Here is a 16,189-nt window from a genome sequence, read left to right as displayed (position 1 = left end):
ATTTTTCAGTTTTTTATTTGTTAAAAAAGTTTGAAATATCCAATAAATTTCGTTCCACTTCATGATTGTGTCCCACTTGTTGTTGATTCTTCACAACAACTTACAGTTTTATATCTTTATGTTTGAAGCCTGAAATGTGGCAAAAGGTCGCAAAGTTCAAGGGGGCCGAATACTTTCGCAAGGCACTGTACCTATAACAGTCATAGTAAGAATATAAGTGAGTGACTTTTAAGACACTCTGGTGGCTCTAAGTGGTATCCTTTTTAAATGGATACTCTATGACTTACCTCCTCACTGTTTAAGGTGAAGGCCTCCAGGATGACTCCCTGCACCTCCTTACTCCCTCCCAGGGTGCCACTCCGCCCCACCTCCCCCAGACACAGCAGAGCCAGGACACGAGCAGACTCTGGAGAACCACGAGTCTTTACCTGAGGAGACACAGCCCATCGAGCTGAACAGGAATCAGAGCAGGCGAGGGTGTTGGAACAGCACACAGACACTCACACACCTCCTGTATGAGGCCGGCCAAAGTGGCTGGGGTCTCTTTGGGGCAGGCTGAGGACAGAGCAGCCGCACAGCGAGTGACGGATTGGTAGGACTGTCTGTGGATGGGGGCGCCGGCTTCGGGGGGGAGAGGACACAGCTGTGGAAAGGCTCAGTCAGAGACTTCAGCAACTGCCTGCAGAGAGGTGTCGGAAAAATTCATTCAATAATAATAAACTGCACTTACATGACACCTTCATACACAGAATGCAGCTCTATGCTTCACAAAACAACAGCAGAAAACATTACAGATCATTAACAATCCTCCTCAAATCCTAAACTGCTGCGGAGTAAACACCTAATTTTCTGCTGTTGTGGGGACATTTGGGCCAACACACACACACACAGTCTTACCTATAGCCCAGGTTACTGGTTTTGGACAGCACCAGTGCCTGGAGGAAGTCCAGTATGGCTGCCAGCACACTGGCCTGCAACAGCGGAGAGTGGACGAATACGAAGGCTCGGGGCAGCCCAGAGGAGTTGATCTTAGCCAGAGACGAGGGGCAGGCTTTGGCCATGCAGGTCAGCAGGGTGACGGACACCTAAACACAGGCACGCTGCGCGTGTACTGCTGCACGTGTACTGCTGCGGTATAACAGCAGCAGTACAAAACACTTTATATCATGGAAAACACACAGGTTAACATGTTTATGGCAATCTGGAAAATAATACGTTTTGCTGACATCAATACAAAGTTTTCTGCTAAAGTCAGAAGAGTTTTGGTTGTTTTACATGAAGGACTTCTATTTTGATTTTTCTTACTGGTTTGACGTGGACGCTCCAATCAGAATTCTGTTAGATATATGAATCATGTTATGACAGGTGTGGAGTTTTACTCTTGTCTTGTCAAATAAATCTGACAAACCTTCATGCCTGTTGTTTGTTGTGTGTAAAAAGTCAGGCCTCTATTGATCACTGTTGGAGCACCCTTAGAGGATTTAAATCAGTCATCTGGTAAGGGCAGTCATGGTAACAAAATGTAAGCAACTGTGCTATATAGACCATGTGAAAGGAAGATTACCGTGTCTCTGTGCAAAATAAGCACAATAAAACATTTGCCAAAAGTTTATTTTCTGATACATTGATACAAAATGACAACAAATATGCACTCTTGCTAAAATTACTGCCACCCTTTAATCACATGCAAATGGTGCCAATCTTCAGTTACAGTAACTTGAGGCAGACAGCACACACTGGGTAAAAAGAGCCACAAAGAAACATTCAGTCCAAAATAAAGCTGCTAAGTCACACCATAAAACAAGACCCTCTGAGACAGAAATAGCCTTAGAGATTGGCCTAGCCCAGGTGCTGACTGTGAAGTGTTATAAATAGGTAGTACTGCTATGATGAAACCATCAAAAGGCACAAACAAAATCCGGCAGGGGCAACATGGAAGCCACATGCCAAAACCCACTGAGTGTCAGCATGGGGTTATAACTAATATTGCTAAACGGGAAAACTGCACCATCATCAGGCAATTTTTTTTTTAATTGAAGCTTCAAAACCCATCAGAATTAATCTAAAAAAAATTAATTACCAGAAAGCACTGAAAGTCAAAAATGAACATCATTAAACACAGTAACTGTAATGTCAGGTGTGGGATTCATAATCCAGAGTAAAAACAGAGCAACTTGTAGCCCAGTTATACTTTACTATTATCCTTTATCAGAGTCAGGAGAGATGTCACTCATTATCAGGTTTGTCGCTATATGTTGAGATACATGATGTTACCAATGCACTTTGGCCTAAAACTGTAAAAAACCAAAAATGTTTCTTATAAGATGTTTTCAGCTACATAGTGGGGGGGAACCCCACAAATATCATGGCTGAATATGTTAGAAGATAAAGCATTTATGAGACACTGTTGACCATGTTATTGCTCATCAAGGGTTAACTCACCAATAATATTACATAAGAAATGTACAATACTGAATATAACAATACGGCAATAATAACCAAAACAGCATATTCTGCAGGAGTAATTCTTAACATTTGGCACAGGAGCTATTACTGCTGTTACAAAACGGTCATATTAACAAAATGTGCTCAGAAATCCAAGCTTTGTAAAGGGATGCTCTTGTTGTGTAGGTCAGTGTATCGGATGTTATACTATCACAAGTGGTGTTCAGAGTCAGCAAAGCACATTACAGATAATGACTAGACACAGCCTGAGAAAGCTGTTACCTGAGAGAGAGCATAAAATATTTAGCACCTAATAAAAGGTATCTTCCTTTTAGCTAAAGAGCAGTTATAAGACACTGTGTTACACAAATGAGAGCACATGCAGTTTGTAATGATTAAACTTCAAGCATTCATCCTGGTAAGTGACACATAAAAACCGACTTCCTGAAAAAGTATCTTGGAGCAGAACAGTAGAGGAGTCATTAGTGTCAAAGGAAAAGTAAGATATTTCAGTCAAACTGAAGTTTTATATAGCCTACTATCTACCTTATGACAATAACACCCCTTCTATCATTCTCACATTGCAGAATTTATTTGGCTTCTATTAACTTCAGTGGCATTCAACAGCACTTAGGTCTTATGTCACAGTTTGCATATCCCCCTTTTGACCAACATTTCATATATGCAACTTGTATGGCCTTTTAAGCAACACTGTACAACTTTCAAAAGACAAAGTACACTTTTGTCCTTGCACAAAGACGCATTACAACACACCATTACACGTTTTAGGATTTTACTGCTACAGCCTGACTTAGTCTGGTATGACCAGCTCATTGTAAATAATGTTAGCAAACTTCAGATTGCTCTGTAAGTAATGGTCGATTTGATCTTATCACTCCTCTGTACTTATGCTACCGTTACATTACATTTTACCATTTATCACTGACACATAATTGTCACTGATATCAGGCGGCAAATCAAGTCAATAAAAAAAAACACATTCTATTACACCACACAAAAAAGGCTGAAAACGATGTTGCATTCTTTAGCTTAAATTAAATGACAATTAAAATCAAGGGTGATGTTTTGAGCATTACTGAGTGATACAATTTTATATTTGTGATATTATGTGGTGGTAAAATTTAAATTTCTTTTTAAAAATCTTCATATTTTGTTACGAGAAAAGTTTTCTATAAAAAAAAAAAATCCTCCAAAGTCTCAAGCTTAAAAGTTAAAATTGTAAAGGCTGTCTCACAGGCAAATTAGCTAATCAAATCTGTTTAGCTTTACACTTCCTTCTTGCTACACCCAAAGAAAGTAAGCAATTTCATCTAGGTCTACAGGATAGTCTGTAAGGTGCAGTGGCTTTTTGATATCAAATCTCTCCCCCTTGTAGCTTCTCCAGTGGCCGGCGGGGAGGTAGATGTCACGCTCTTGCTTTCCAGGCTCTAAGACCGGAGCTACCATGAGGTCATCTCCAATCAGGAACTGGGAGTCGATTTTATAGGCTGTCTCGTCACCTGTGGCAATCCACCATAGGGGCCGTATGAGTGGGTCTCCTGTGTCAAGCACCTCACCGGCGAGCTCCAGGACTCGTGGTGCCACAATACTCTCATGAAGAGCTGTGTATTTGCGAGCAATTTCAACCACCTCAGTGTCATATTCCCATGGCGGAATAGAAAACTGCATGGAGGGCATGAAAGCTGTCAGCTCCAGCCAGCGAATATAGAGTTCTCGATCGGGTAATACACGATTTCCAACTGTGCGGTTCAGATAGGCATTCCCTCCGATCATGTCTGGTTGAATGAACTGATAGCCCAGAATGCTGAGGGTGAGCACTGTGGGGATAAGAGATTTGAGGCCAAATTCATAGCCCCAAACAGAGTCCCTATCAATAGGTCTGAAGAAACAAGATATGTTCTGGGACTGGTAGCCACTACGCAGCTCAGCTCTGTCATTGTATGGAATAGCCATTTCAGTGTAACGCCTTGTGAAAAAGCTTGGGTCTCGGATGTGAGTTCTGGTGCTAAATTGCCACGGTAAGTAGTTGGCTTCTCCTGCATCAAATTTAAAAGAGGACAACCCATACCTAGAGCGCAATGAACGCAACTTGGAGGAAAACCACTCACGGGCTTCTGGATTTGTAAAGTCCAAAATGGAACCAATTCCATTCCACCAGCGAACCAAGCCTGGCAGTCGGCCTGTAGGCTCTCGGACAAACAGCCCCCTCTCTACACAGGAATGGAAGTTTTCAGAGTCATAGTTGATAAAAGGGTGAACCCAAAGAGACACCAGAAATCCATCTGACTTCAGTTTTTGGAACATGGCAGAGGCGTTGGGGAACTTTGTTTGGTCGAAATCAAAATCCCCGTAGCGTCTGGTGTAACGGTCATCTAATTCCAGTTGGCTGCAGTTGAAGTTGTGCTTGCGGATGTTGGCAGCATAGGCCAAGAGTTTCTCTTGGTCAATGTCGGTCTTATGCAATGCCCAAGTCGACCAACTGGGATGGCGAAACATTACTTTGGCTGGCACTTTGTTTGGTTTGTTGAAATATCTGCGGACCATGTACTTGTGTATGGATGTAATGTCCAAACCTACACACACTCTGTAGCTAAGTTCAGCACACGGAGCCTCCCCTGGGTTAGGTTTGAAGGGACTGTCATTGTATCGAGCCTGGAAGTACATCGTCTTCTCCGTGTCATTCCAGCCCAGGTGGAAGGGCACAGAATTGTTGATCTTGATGGCCGTAGCATTAGATGAAACCCAGTAACTCTCCAAAATTCCTCCAAATTCATTGTGGTTTGAGTAGATGTCACTAGTAACAAAGGGTTTGGGAGCCTGGTGGCCAGAAAGAGAAATAGGCCAGCGCTGGGCTGCTGATACTGCACCGCCATACCAGTGTGCAGACTTGTATGTCATAGCATGCTCAACAGGAATGTCAGGAACCAGTTCCTCCCAGCGTACACGGTAGCATTGTACTGTGTCTTTTGGTTGCACTGTCTTAATGAAGAATTTAAGTTTTCTATCAGTTGTGGCTCCACATCTCAGAATCTCCCCTTCTTTAGTGCAGGAATCCAAATCCAATGTCCCTGACCTGCCAAGATTTAAAAATAGCTACATTTCCATACAATGTCTCCTGACAGAAGCCTCTCATTTTTGTTGTAACAGTTAAATGACAGCAGATAAAAGATTCAAGATATATTTAAAATATGTATTTGTATGCTGGCATTTTACATTCATTTTCAGAAATGCATATCATTACATATACATCAAATTTCAGAGACTGTTAAAAAAATACCAACCTGAAATCCATTCTGAAAACAATAGACCCTCCCTGGTTGCGAATGATGTAGCCATCTTTATTCAAATCCAGCAGTTGAGTCTTAAAGAGCTCAGCTTTGCGGAGAGAAGCTATGTAATAACACCACGCAGCCACTGCTGCAATCACCAGCACCAAGCCGATTACTCCAGCTCCAACTAAGGGTCGAGTGTCCCTGTTGTGTTTCTGCTTGGGGAGAACATCTGTATTCGTGCCCCCCGCTCCTCCCGGTACCACCTGGTACATGACTTGTGCCTGGTCAAAAGGCAAATCCAAGAGATGATTTTCTACAGATCATGGAAATGTTTTTTCAGGGAACCTCTTTTGTTGCACTCTGGCCCTGTTATCCTGTCTGTCTGCCTGGCAGTCATGAGAAAGAACAGACAATGAAAAGTTAGTGTCAAACATTTGCTCCTCTCATGTTTATGTTGTTTATTTAGAAAAAATGTGTTTGAAATAAAGTGATGCTACTAAAATGCCACCTATTGCCAAAGCCTCAGTACAGGTCAGCTCAGTACACCTACCCAGTATTATCAGAACTATTAGAACAATGCAGGAAAATCTCCCCAGCCAAATCCGCACACATTCAGGGTGTCAGCTTGTTTCTCAGTCTGTCTTGTTTCTATCAATTCCAAGCCTCCATTACATTTCTAGCATTGCCTTGCATGCTCTGCATTCCTACAATGTGATTTCACAGGACTAACAGGTATTACGGTGTCAGGATGTAAACTTTAAAGATGTAACGAGACAAATCTGTTGCCAATTGCCCATTAGAGGATAAAGTAGATTGTCCCCAGCAGTAATTCTTACATAGGAGTTCAAATGAAAGAAGCCTCATTTGTATGTAAGGAAGCAGAGAACCAGAAAGGGGATTTTGGCCTTAGAGGGAAGGTAAGGAGAGAAAAGCATACTAAACTTTGTGCTCCATCAAGCCAGACTAACCAGAACTAGAAGTAACCAGCCTTACTCTAGCCAAATATCTGAAACAGTTTAAAGCAAGAACATAGGAACTACATGTTCCTTTCTACTGCATGCAGGCCTTACTGTTCCAGGAGGGACACAAGAGAAACTCTTATGGGTAATTAACTGGTTGATGTTCATTATTGTGGCTTTAGCTAAATAGATTAAAGTGCCTCAGCAGGGTTCAGCTCAGTCCTGGTCAGCTCCCCTGTTTCCCAACTAGTCCTAACTGCAATTGACCCTCATGCTATATCCTGACAGGAGGGCTCAATTTAAAAAAAAAAAAAAAAAGCTTGCCATTAATTAGCAATCTAATTGACTAATTCTGTGTTCAACCACCCTTAGTATAGATTTCCCCCAACAACAGGAGTGATAACATAAACCTATCATTAATTAACTGAGAACTAACTGTTGGTTCCTTGGAGATTCCCTCAGGCTGCCTGATTCCAGTAGCGAAATTTAACACAAAAACCAGCTGAATATTTACTGTACAGGGCTATTCTATGAAAACTGTGTCTGAAATTATTTTCCTAAGAGGTCAAGATTGAAAAGAGTAACATATGACTATAAATGATATTATGTTAGGGTTCCAACTACAATTACTTTCATTGCTAATTTGCTCAATTAATTGATTATGTATTTATTTTATAAAATGTCAGTAACTTGCCTTGTTTTCCAAAGTCCAAGATGACATTACAAAAATTTTGGTTCAGTTCATAAACAGACCAAAACTTCAAGAGGAAAGAAGAAATCCAGGAAATATTCATATTTGAAAAGTGAAAGAAAGCTGCAATCAGGAGGTTTCCGCTTAAAATCGCTATAACAATTCATCATTCATTTTTTAGATTTTAGAAAATACACAAACATAAATCTAACACATTGTTTAACTTTATCTAGCATTGTTCATAATTATAAAACCAGAAACCATTTGTAACATTCATTTATCCACTTTCTCGAGAACCTCAAACGCACAAATAAAAGAGGTCCAAGAATCTGTAGTTAAGTTCCTAAGGATTTTATAAAACTAACCCTCAGATGTTTTTAAAAGGTAATTACTGATAACTTGTAATACTTTTTTAAAAATGTGTACAATATTGTAGGTTTTGTTCTGCATATATAGGTTGTTTTATGTTAATATAGGTTGTGAATTTGAATACACTCGACTGACCTAGCCTACTGTATAATTAATCCAGACAAAAATAATGGATTATCACGAGTGTTGCCTTTTAATTCTCTGCCACTCACAGAAGCCAGATCTAATCACAATTGCTAAAAATGAATAGATGATTTTTTTTTTTTTTTTTTTGCCATATAGTGGCTTTTTAAACAATCAAAAACTTTTTAAACGTTTTTCTCACAAAAAAAGTAAAAGAAGAAGAAAAAAGACAATTCTGAAAATATTCAGGCAGGGACATTTCTCTGTTTATGGTGCGATTAGGAGGTTACACATCTGCCATTTCAGTCGATTCCTAATCTGCTGTGACATGTGGAAAAATCAACACAGAGGTGCTGACAAGGCAGAAAGGATCTGCAGTGCGTGTCCTAAACATGCTGTCTGCCAGTCACCTACAGCCAATAAGTTCACTGCAGAACTTCGCAGCGCACTGACCGCTACGTGGAGGTTTTAAGCTTCAGAGTGCACACAAGCACGCACAGAGCTTATTTCGGGTACAGAAAATGCTCTTATGTCTTCTTTGCAAAATGTACCCACAACTTAAACTGTACATACGATAGACTACAGACCGTATAAAGCTGTGATGGCCTGTGCGAAAAGTTCACTGAGGGAAAACAACACGGAATGCGTGCAAGTAAAGTGACATTAATTTAGGTTATGCTTATTCTGTTTACGTTTCGGCTGTTCATTTAAAAAGTTGTGTTTACATACCGACCAGCAGCTGTCCACTCAGCGGAGCCAAACGCTACTTCTTTAGCACAGCTCACCTAAAAGATCCCACAGAAACATGTTGTTGCGTACACCCGAGTATACGCCCACTATAGTATGGGAAATGTAGTCCAATATATGGGGACATCCATTCTTCCTTCCGTTATCTATACCTCTGATTCCCAAATAGGGTCGCGGAGGTGTTGAGCCAATCCCAGCTGTTACTGGGTGAGAGGCGGGGTACACCCTGGACAGGTCACCAGTGTGTCACAGGGCTTAAAGAGGAACTGTACTCTTTTTATTTTCTCACTGTGTATGTCATGACATGCTTTGAGCAAATCACACTGGCTGCAAAACTTGATGAAACATTGGTTGTATAGTAAAAGGCAGTTATACCAAAACGTGTTTTAAGGAAGTGGGGAAAGCAATTAGCAAAAAACCTTTCTAGCTTTGCTAAACTTTCTATGGGGACTTAAGTCTATGTGATACTGTGTTTACAATGATCTTATTTGCACTGGTGTTTTATTTTCTGTACTATATGGTTTTATTATAAATACCTGTAATAATCACCATAATATGCCTGTAAAGTTTCTTTGTTTACAGAACTATTTTATTAACCATCCAAGCATGTAAAGAATTGTAGAAAATAGACTTTAAAAATAGGATCAAATTTCATGGACAGTAAATGTCACATAGAGATACATATTAGGGTCTTGGTGCCTCATTTGATTTGATCACAACAATTCCCTTATGCAAAGCTCTGTCCTGTTGATTTACTGATGTACTAAACTATAGAAGTGTCCACACTGTATACAGGGTGGAGATACTGGTGAGAGTGCAGCCTACAGTTATATTATTCATCCTTTCACCTTGTCTCACTGGGTTAATTAGTAGAGATTAAAACAATAGTGAAGTTAACGATCCCTCATTTTGCTGGGTGACCTCCGGAGACCCCTCGATGACTTCTTGAGGACCCAGTTCCCACTTTGGAAGCCAGTGCTCTAACAGTCCTACCACTGGCATTCAGACACAAACTCTGGGTGTATGATGTAGTGTCCAGCTTGGTAAGGTTTCACCACATGGAAGCAGCTGCAGCAACCACTGTTGAGAGACCATTGGAGCAAAAATTAGACCTCAGTGGTGACCTTGTGTTCTTGCCCAGCAAATGATTTTTTAATCTTATTACATGCAAGTGAACATGAACCTATTATCCAGAATACTGTTAAAGTGAGACCTGCGGTATTGTGAGCCGGAAAAGTGGTGTGAAGCTGCAGAACCATTGATAGTTTGGGGTCTTGTTTGAAGCTGAGCGCTTGCATGTTGCCTGTTAAAAACCATGTGAGTCACAGTTTTTATCACATTTAAAAAGCAGCACTCAGTTCTCACTCAATAATGTTCATTGGCTTATTCATGGTTGTTCAGAGTGCAAAGGTCACAAGAAGAGGTCATTCTTTCACCTGAGTTGCTGCTCTGAGAGTCTATTGACGTTCCTCTGAAAATCCATTGTCCTGAAAAGAAAATCAATCAGAATCAATATTTACTTAGCACAGTTTTTGTCCCACACAGTGAGTTCATTACTCACTACCTTTCTGGGGTTTTCAAAGCTGTATGGAGCTGAATCTCAGCACCAGCAGGAGGCTCAGTCAGCTGTAGTTTTGGCAATCTGTCAGCAGAGGGCAGAGCCTGTTCTGTTGCTGGGTTGACAGGAGGCATGTGTTGTGGTTTGTTCATGTCCACAGTGTTGTTGCCAGGATAAATCATAAGTGGACTGTGAAATGACACATGTCTGACAGGTGGCAAGAGAGGTCGGCCAATGTCCACAGGGGGCGAAGGGTGAGGTTGCATGCGGGGTGACCTGTAGCTGGGCTGTAGGCTCCAGGGAAACAGAAAGTCCTTGAAAGGCAAAGAAAGGAAGGACATGTATAAGTAGAAAAGAGAAGTAGAAGATAAAGTGAAGAAGATTTCACTGTTACAAACCTGTCATGCACATGTCCTTTCTACATGTAGCTACTGTATATGTCACATATCATATAATATATTTATACTACACCCAGTTTGATATTTGTATTTGATTTTGTTATCCAAATTAAATAAACCATGATTAATCTTTCTGATTCCTCACTTAGTACAAAGTAAATGTACATTAATGTACTGAATAAGTAATGGGATACAGCTTTCAACACGCACAGAAAAATGTAAACAACCGGCCATCAGTTAGTTAAACCACCTTAATCTGGCTAAGTGAAGAACAAAACAGTACAGTGTGACTAAATTAGTCCTGCCTGGCCTCAAATGCAATACCTGGAAATGTGTATTTTTATGTGTTAAAATTATATAGATTGAAAATTACCACATGAATTAATTCCCTTAAGAAATTCTACCTTTCTTTGCACTGTTGTAAATAATTAGTGTCCTTTTAATCCTATAAATTACGTGTGTGTGTGTGTGTGTGTGTGTGTGTGTGTGTGTGTGTGTTTCTTACCGGCCGAGGCTGGGGATTGTTCCTGCGGTGGGCGGAGGTAGGCCGCAGATGCGTTCGTTTTGCTTCCCCAGGTGAAGCAAACTGCTCTTTGTACATAGTAATGTAGAGCTGGGGCACCATCTTCACAAGTGGTCTTATTTTCCACTGCTTGGCTCCTGTCTGCCTGAAAGTCATGAACATCCTTCTCCTCCCCTGTCATCTGCTGGCTCCTCCCTTTCCCTCACACCTGTGTACCTGTTGACATTCTTTATACTATCACTTTTTTCAGTCAAATGGCTAAATATGTTTGGGTTTTTCTGCTTGATATTGTTGCTTGGCTGTGCATGCCACATTTTTCTGATATATATTACTCTCTCTTTGTTTAATGTTTCTTTGTACATCAGTAAGTATTAATGTTTTAGATGCTGTAGATGGTAAAACCTTTTGTTTAACCTGTAGTTATTGTAATTGATCTACTATGTTGGTTGTAGAGATGGGTTAAGAGCATCCTTGCTGACCCAGAAAAACTCTTTGTGCCACCTGAGCACTCAGTTGCTAATCCCTCTAAGCCCTGGGCCCCCTGCAGAGACACACATGCCTGAGGTCACTGTCCATGACCTGCTTCCCTCTCAGGGGACCCTTATAAACTAGCCAACACTAATCTCAAACACTAAGGTACAGCTTCCAACTGTTTAACCACCTTGTAGTTAAAACAGACTCAGTTTTATCAGAACTGCAACAAATCAGTGGAGGGATGGGATTTTTAAGAATCTCTCCCAGTCATCCATGGTCACCTTTATTCACTGTCAGCATAGCACATTAGCATCAATAATTCACCAAGTGTTGCAGGATGCCTTTGTTTCTCCAGCGCTCTGTAGGAGGAACCGGCTGTTTATCTCCCTGCAGTGGCTGAGCCTTGTTTGACAGCCATGCGAAGCTCAGTCACATCCACATCAGTAGATGCAGAGTAGAAGACATGGGGAATTGTAGAAATGATGTGGCTGCAGCATCTTTCGCTGGTGCTCACATCAAATCCAAGCAGTGGTTTGTGTTTCCTGCTTCTGTATACTCTGATGCAAGATGAATACAAAACTAGTTTGTTTACTTTACATCTCCTCCAAAGAGAAAAAAAGTTAGTCATTTCATCTAAGAAATGGTTCACAGTAGCTACAGTGGTTTTATGTAGCCCATCAGTCAAAGAAAACTCATCTCGCATTGCTCATGCTCTGCACAGCTAGTAAAGTTCAAGTGTGATGTGCAATGCAGACTTCAAAGCCCTTGTCACAGGCTCATATTCATAGTCTTACAGTATTTACTGGTGCTTGGATTTCACTGCTGTTTTCAGTTTTCCGTAGAGATAACCAAAATTCTGTAAGAGACAACAGACAGAAACTGTAAGAAGACAAATCTGACATCAAGTGTTGTCTACTTATCTGTTTGTGCTTTGAAGGTGTATGACAACATATGATATGCTGTTTGCATGGAAGAATTGCTGCATAAATGGACAATATAAAAAGTGTATTAGCAAACCTGGATTGTATAGTAAACTATCCCCAAATAAGCTGCAATGCAACCGCCAAGGAAGAGATCAAAAGCTGCAGGTTTCACTCTGAAAGGAAGAAGTATGTCAGTGTCCAAGAGTCTTTTTGAAATTAACATATGCATAAGAAGCATACAGATGCAGATATTCACCTGTACATCACTATTGGTTGGTCCATTTGATCAAAAAAGGTAATATCAGGGTCCCTGTATGAAGAAATGTGGCTAATAAGTTGTCAAACTGTTCTACTGTACTTTTACTACAGTTAAGATCATTGGGATGACAATAAGCAGCCTGTGTTTCATTCTTCTTCTACTACATGATACCTCTCATCCTGTCGAAAAGTGTGTCTGTGGACTTGCTGTAGGTAGCGTTTGAATTCGTGCTCCAGTGAGTTGACCAGGAGGATTTGACCAGGTTCCTTATCCAGCAGCTGGGCTGCCCGAGGGACTGACGTCAGGAAGTTCATCAAACTGGACATACGACTATCTTGAAAGTCCTACAAGATTTAGATGTGGATTTACAGAAGGACGTTTTTTACTGAGTTATTTGTATTTGTATGTCAGGGAATCCTAATTGTTACCCGTGAAACACCCAGTTTGGGTTTTTATAGTATAGTCTTTTATGACATCAACTTTCTAATGCATTATAACAACAGCGATTATGTAAATCAATGGCATTTGTTTTATCCAGTTTTCAATCTTAATAAATGAAATGAACAAACTAAAGGTATTACACAGACCCAGGCCTTTGAAGACAGTTACTTTGCAATTCCTAATAATTAGCACCAGAGGTCAGCACTTGTATTTGTGTTGTGACTAAAATAACAAAGATCTCACCATGTGGCCCTTAAAAACCTGCACATCATTTGGTGAACCCTTGTGGAGATAATAAAGACTGTCAGTACTTTAATACAAGGACGTAAAACAATTGGTGAATCAAAAGGTTCAAATATATGTACTAATTTACCTTGTCAGAGAGATTGTACATATACCGTGCCAGTGCTTCTGCAATGAGGATGCCATTTCTCTTAAGCGTCCTGAAATCCACTTGTGACCTGTGAGAAGATATTCACTTGTCCAGGAAAATCTAGAGTATGTGTCTTTTTAAATCATCTTTTTATACCATCAAAGTAAACAAGGGATGCATGCAGCTTAAAGTGATTATGAACAAAATTTTGCATTACATAGTGTCTAGGATGGAGCCACGGAGCTCAGATTTGGGATCTTCAATGTGGGACAGAGTGAAGCCAGGGACCCTGCGCATACTGTAGCGCTCATGCTCCCAGGCTACTGTGGACTCCCCAAGATTGATCTTCTTATGAACCAATCGCATCTTCACCAAGGGAAACCTGGAAGAAGCCACCTAGAGGGAATACCCAAAATATGAACAAGTGCACAAGGCCATTAGGACTAACAAAATGTCTCTATATTTTGCACCTAATAGTTCAACTTTTCACCTCCTGCAGCTGTTGAATGAAAGAGTGCATTGGAGTTTCAGGTTTAGGAGGACGGGACACGTGCATGTACAGTTCATCTCCACTGGCCAGTGTATCCAAACACAGAACAAATGCCACATTGTCATGGAGCAGGCTGGACTCTGAAGAGAAAAGGTTTCCTTAATTAGATTAAAGTGGACACTTCCTGTTTAGATTTGCATAAAGCAGACATCCCATGTTTGAGTGGGTCCCAAAGCGAAAGCCTCACCAGCATGGTCCAGGTTCTCTTCGATCCATCTCTTTGTGCCGAGGAAGTTGTATTTTCCTCCTCCAGTCAAGGAGAACATTAAATGGTACCTAAAACACCAAAAATAAACCTGAGAGTAGTCCAACAATGAAGCTTTGTATCCAAAGTCATAGCAAGTCAACTGTTTTATGTTCTTATGCATAAAATATGTATATGTTTCAAATTATTATGTAATTGTCTATACGTATTCAATATGATGGAAGACATATTCATCTCCTTTATGTAGACAATACCACACTGTTAAAAAACTCCATTATATGTTGGTGTAAAAACAGGAATTACTTTACTTAGTATAAGCAGTAGGAGACTTTTCTCAACTCATAAACCAATATTTGCTCCTTTGGTTTATTAAAAATATTTACATTCAAAATCAGCAGGTTTTGAGATAGGTTATATAGTTTTCACTCACAGGAGGGGTATGAAAAATTGTAATCTGAAAGGTAACTAGTAACTTAAACTGTCAGACAAATGTAGTGGAGTAAAAAGTATAATATTTTCTTCAGAGATGAAATAGAGGTTTAAAATTGCATAAACTCATATAACATCTAATTAAATTTGTGCTTAAATGCAATAGCTGAGTAAAGGGACTTACATGCTGCATGTACTGACCATGTTGTTTTGTTATGTTAAAATGGGAACTAACTCACGATGGTCTGCTTCTTGGGCTGCTATAAAGCTTCTGGAAGAGACGTGCCAACTCTAGCAGAATGGTGACCCCACTGCCATTGGAGTCTGCTCCATACGATAACCACTGTATTACACACAAACACATAAAGTAGATGTATGAACAGAATATTATACTCTAAGTGCTAACATTTTAAACAGGGACTAGACTGAAAAATTCGACATGGTAGAGCTCTGGAAACTGTCATGGACACATCCTAATGAAGTGTTCATTTTTTGTTATGTGACTCACTGGGGCCAACCCATATGAATCATAATGGGCAGTAATGACGATAGTGGGTACATCCTCCCCTGCTCCAGGAAGCACTCCCTAAAATACACATCACCAGTTACACAGTGCAGAACTGAGGACCAATCACAAATCATTCTGGTTCCACTCTCACCTCCAGTGTGACTATAGAATTGTCAGTGATGGCCTTGATAGGGGCGTTGTTGCTCACTAAGAGCTGAAAGGCTGTAGCTGTGACCATACTTCGAAGGACTGCAAATAAAAACATAAAAAAAACTGTATGTCTGCTTGTTATTATACTTCCTATAGTTTTTCCTATCCATTTTGTAACATTCTTTTACCCCATGTTCCTATGTAACATGCACTATCTGTCTCTTTTTAAAACACAGTATTTATCGAAATAGCTCTGTACAACATCCATATATCCTCTTGCTCCTTTTACCTCGGGTGAATATAAATGAGGTCCGGGTGGCTGCAGCCTGCTTGACCTCATCATACATGTAAAGCAGCTGTTCATCCTCAGGTGCCACATACACAGGCATGAGGGTCTCCTTCAGCAAGACCTTGCTCTCACTCACCATGAAGGACTGAGCATGACAAAGGGATTGTGAAAACAACTGGGTTAAGAAAGGACTGTGTTACAAGAACAGCTTATGTATAATCTTCTTTTCTAACCTGTTGTCTTTACATTTCCACAGCAATTGTGTGGTGTTTTATAATACTTCTTCAGCAAGCTGTTAGCTAATAGCTCAGAGCACTGAGATAATTTGGTGTTCAAAAATTGTAGCTTGAATTGTGTTTGATGAAAGATTTTTGTTGCTGCTTTACAATATGTCCTGAAGCACACATGTTTTTGGATAAAATGGCTACCTGCAGGGTTTCATAGGGGATACTGGAGATATTTTGGGGAAGCAGTATCAGTAT

At 40.4% G+C, this 16,189-nt stretch overlaps 2 protein-coding genes across 3 annotated transcripts in view; both read right to left on the bottom strand.

Moving 5' to 3' along the window:
- Nucleotides 1-1,595: 1,595 nt before the first annotated feature.
- Nucleotides 1,596-8,766, bottom strand: myorg (myogenesis regulating glycosidase). 2 transcript variants are annotated; one of them, XM_020592581.1, is made up of 3 exons: nt 8,610-8,766; nt 5,748-6,124; nt 1,596-5,539 (listed from the first exon to the last, which is right to left on the bottom strand). In XM_020592581.1, exons 2-3 carry the CDS (start codon nt 6,008-6,010, stop codon nt 3,748-3,750), a joined length of 2,055 nt encoding a protein of 684 aa, XP_020448237.1. In that variant the 5' UTR covers nt 6,011-6,124; nt 8,610-8,766; the 3' UTR covers nt 1,596-3,747. The 2 variants fall into 2 exon arrangements, with proteins under 2 accessions (XP_020448237.1, XP_020448238.1); XM_020592582.1 differs by having other exon boundaries at nt 5,748-6,120.
- Nucleotides 8,767-11,763: 2,997 nt separating this feature from the next.
- The window catches only part of LOC109955937 (nicalin-1), a 5,456-nt gene continuing 1,030 nt past the window's right edge, over nt 11,764-16,189 (bottom strand). Inside the window, 14 exon segments of the mRNA XM_020592595.1 lie at nt 11,764-12,436; nt 12,598-12,676; nt 12,760-12,813; nt 12,934-13,106; nt 13,447-13,485; nt 13,577-13,664; nt 13,794-13,972; nt 14,067-14,206; nt 14,314-14,402; nt 15,000-15,103; nt 15,269-15,346; nt 15,420-15,517; nt 15,708-15,852; nt 16,136-16,189. The exon segment at nt 16,136-16,189 is cut by the window's right edge and continues 104 nt beyond it. Of these exon segments, the coding sequence (XP_020448251.1) occupies nt 12,380-12,436; nt 12,598-12,676; nt 12,760-12,813; nt 12,934-13,106; nt 13,447-13,485; nt 13,577-13,664; nt 13,794-13,972; nt 14,067-14,206; nt 14,314-14,402; nt 15,000-15,103; nt 15,269-15,346; nt 15,420-15,517; nt 15,708-15,852; nt 16,136-16,189 (1,377 nt within the window). The 3' untranslated portion in view covers nt 11,764-12,379.

This window comes from Monopterus albus, unplaced genomic scaffold, assembly GCF_001952655.1.
Source record: "Monopterus albus unplaced genomic scaffold, M_albus_1.0 scaffold18.1, whole genome shotgun sequence".
NCBI lineage: Eukaryota > Metazoa > Chordata > Actinopteri > Synbranchiformes > Synbranchidae > Monopterus > Monopterus albus.
Note: the sequence above shows the minus strand (reverse complement) of the source record. Positions and strands in the feature narration are given on the sequence as shown.

Coding starts and splice junctions, on each gene's coding strand:
- myorg (XM_020592581.1), bottom strand. CDS start 6,010: ATGTACCAGGTGGTACCGGGAGGAGCGGGGGGCACGAATACAGATGTT. Junction 5,540..5,747: donor GTTTTCAGAATGGATTTCAG/GTTGGTATTTTT, acceptor AAATCTTGGCAG/GTCAGGGACATTGGATTTGG.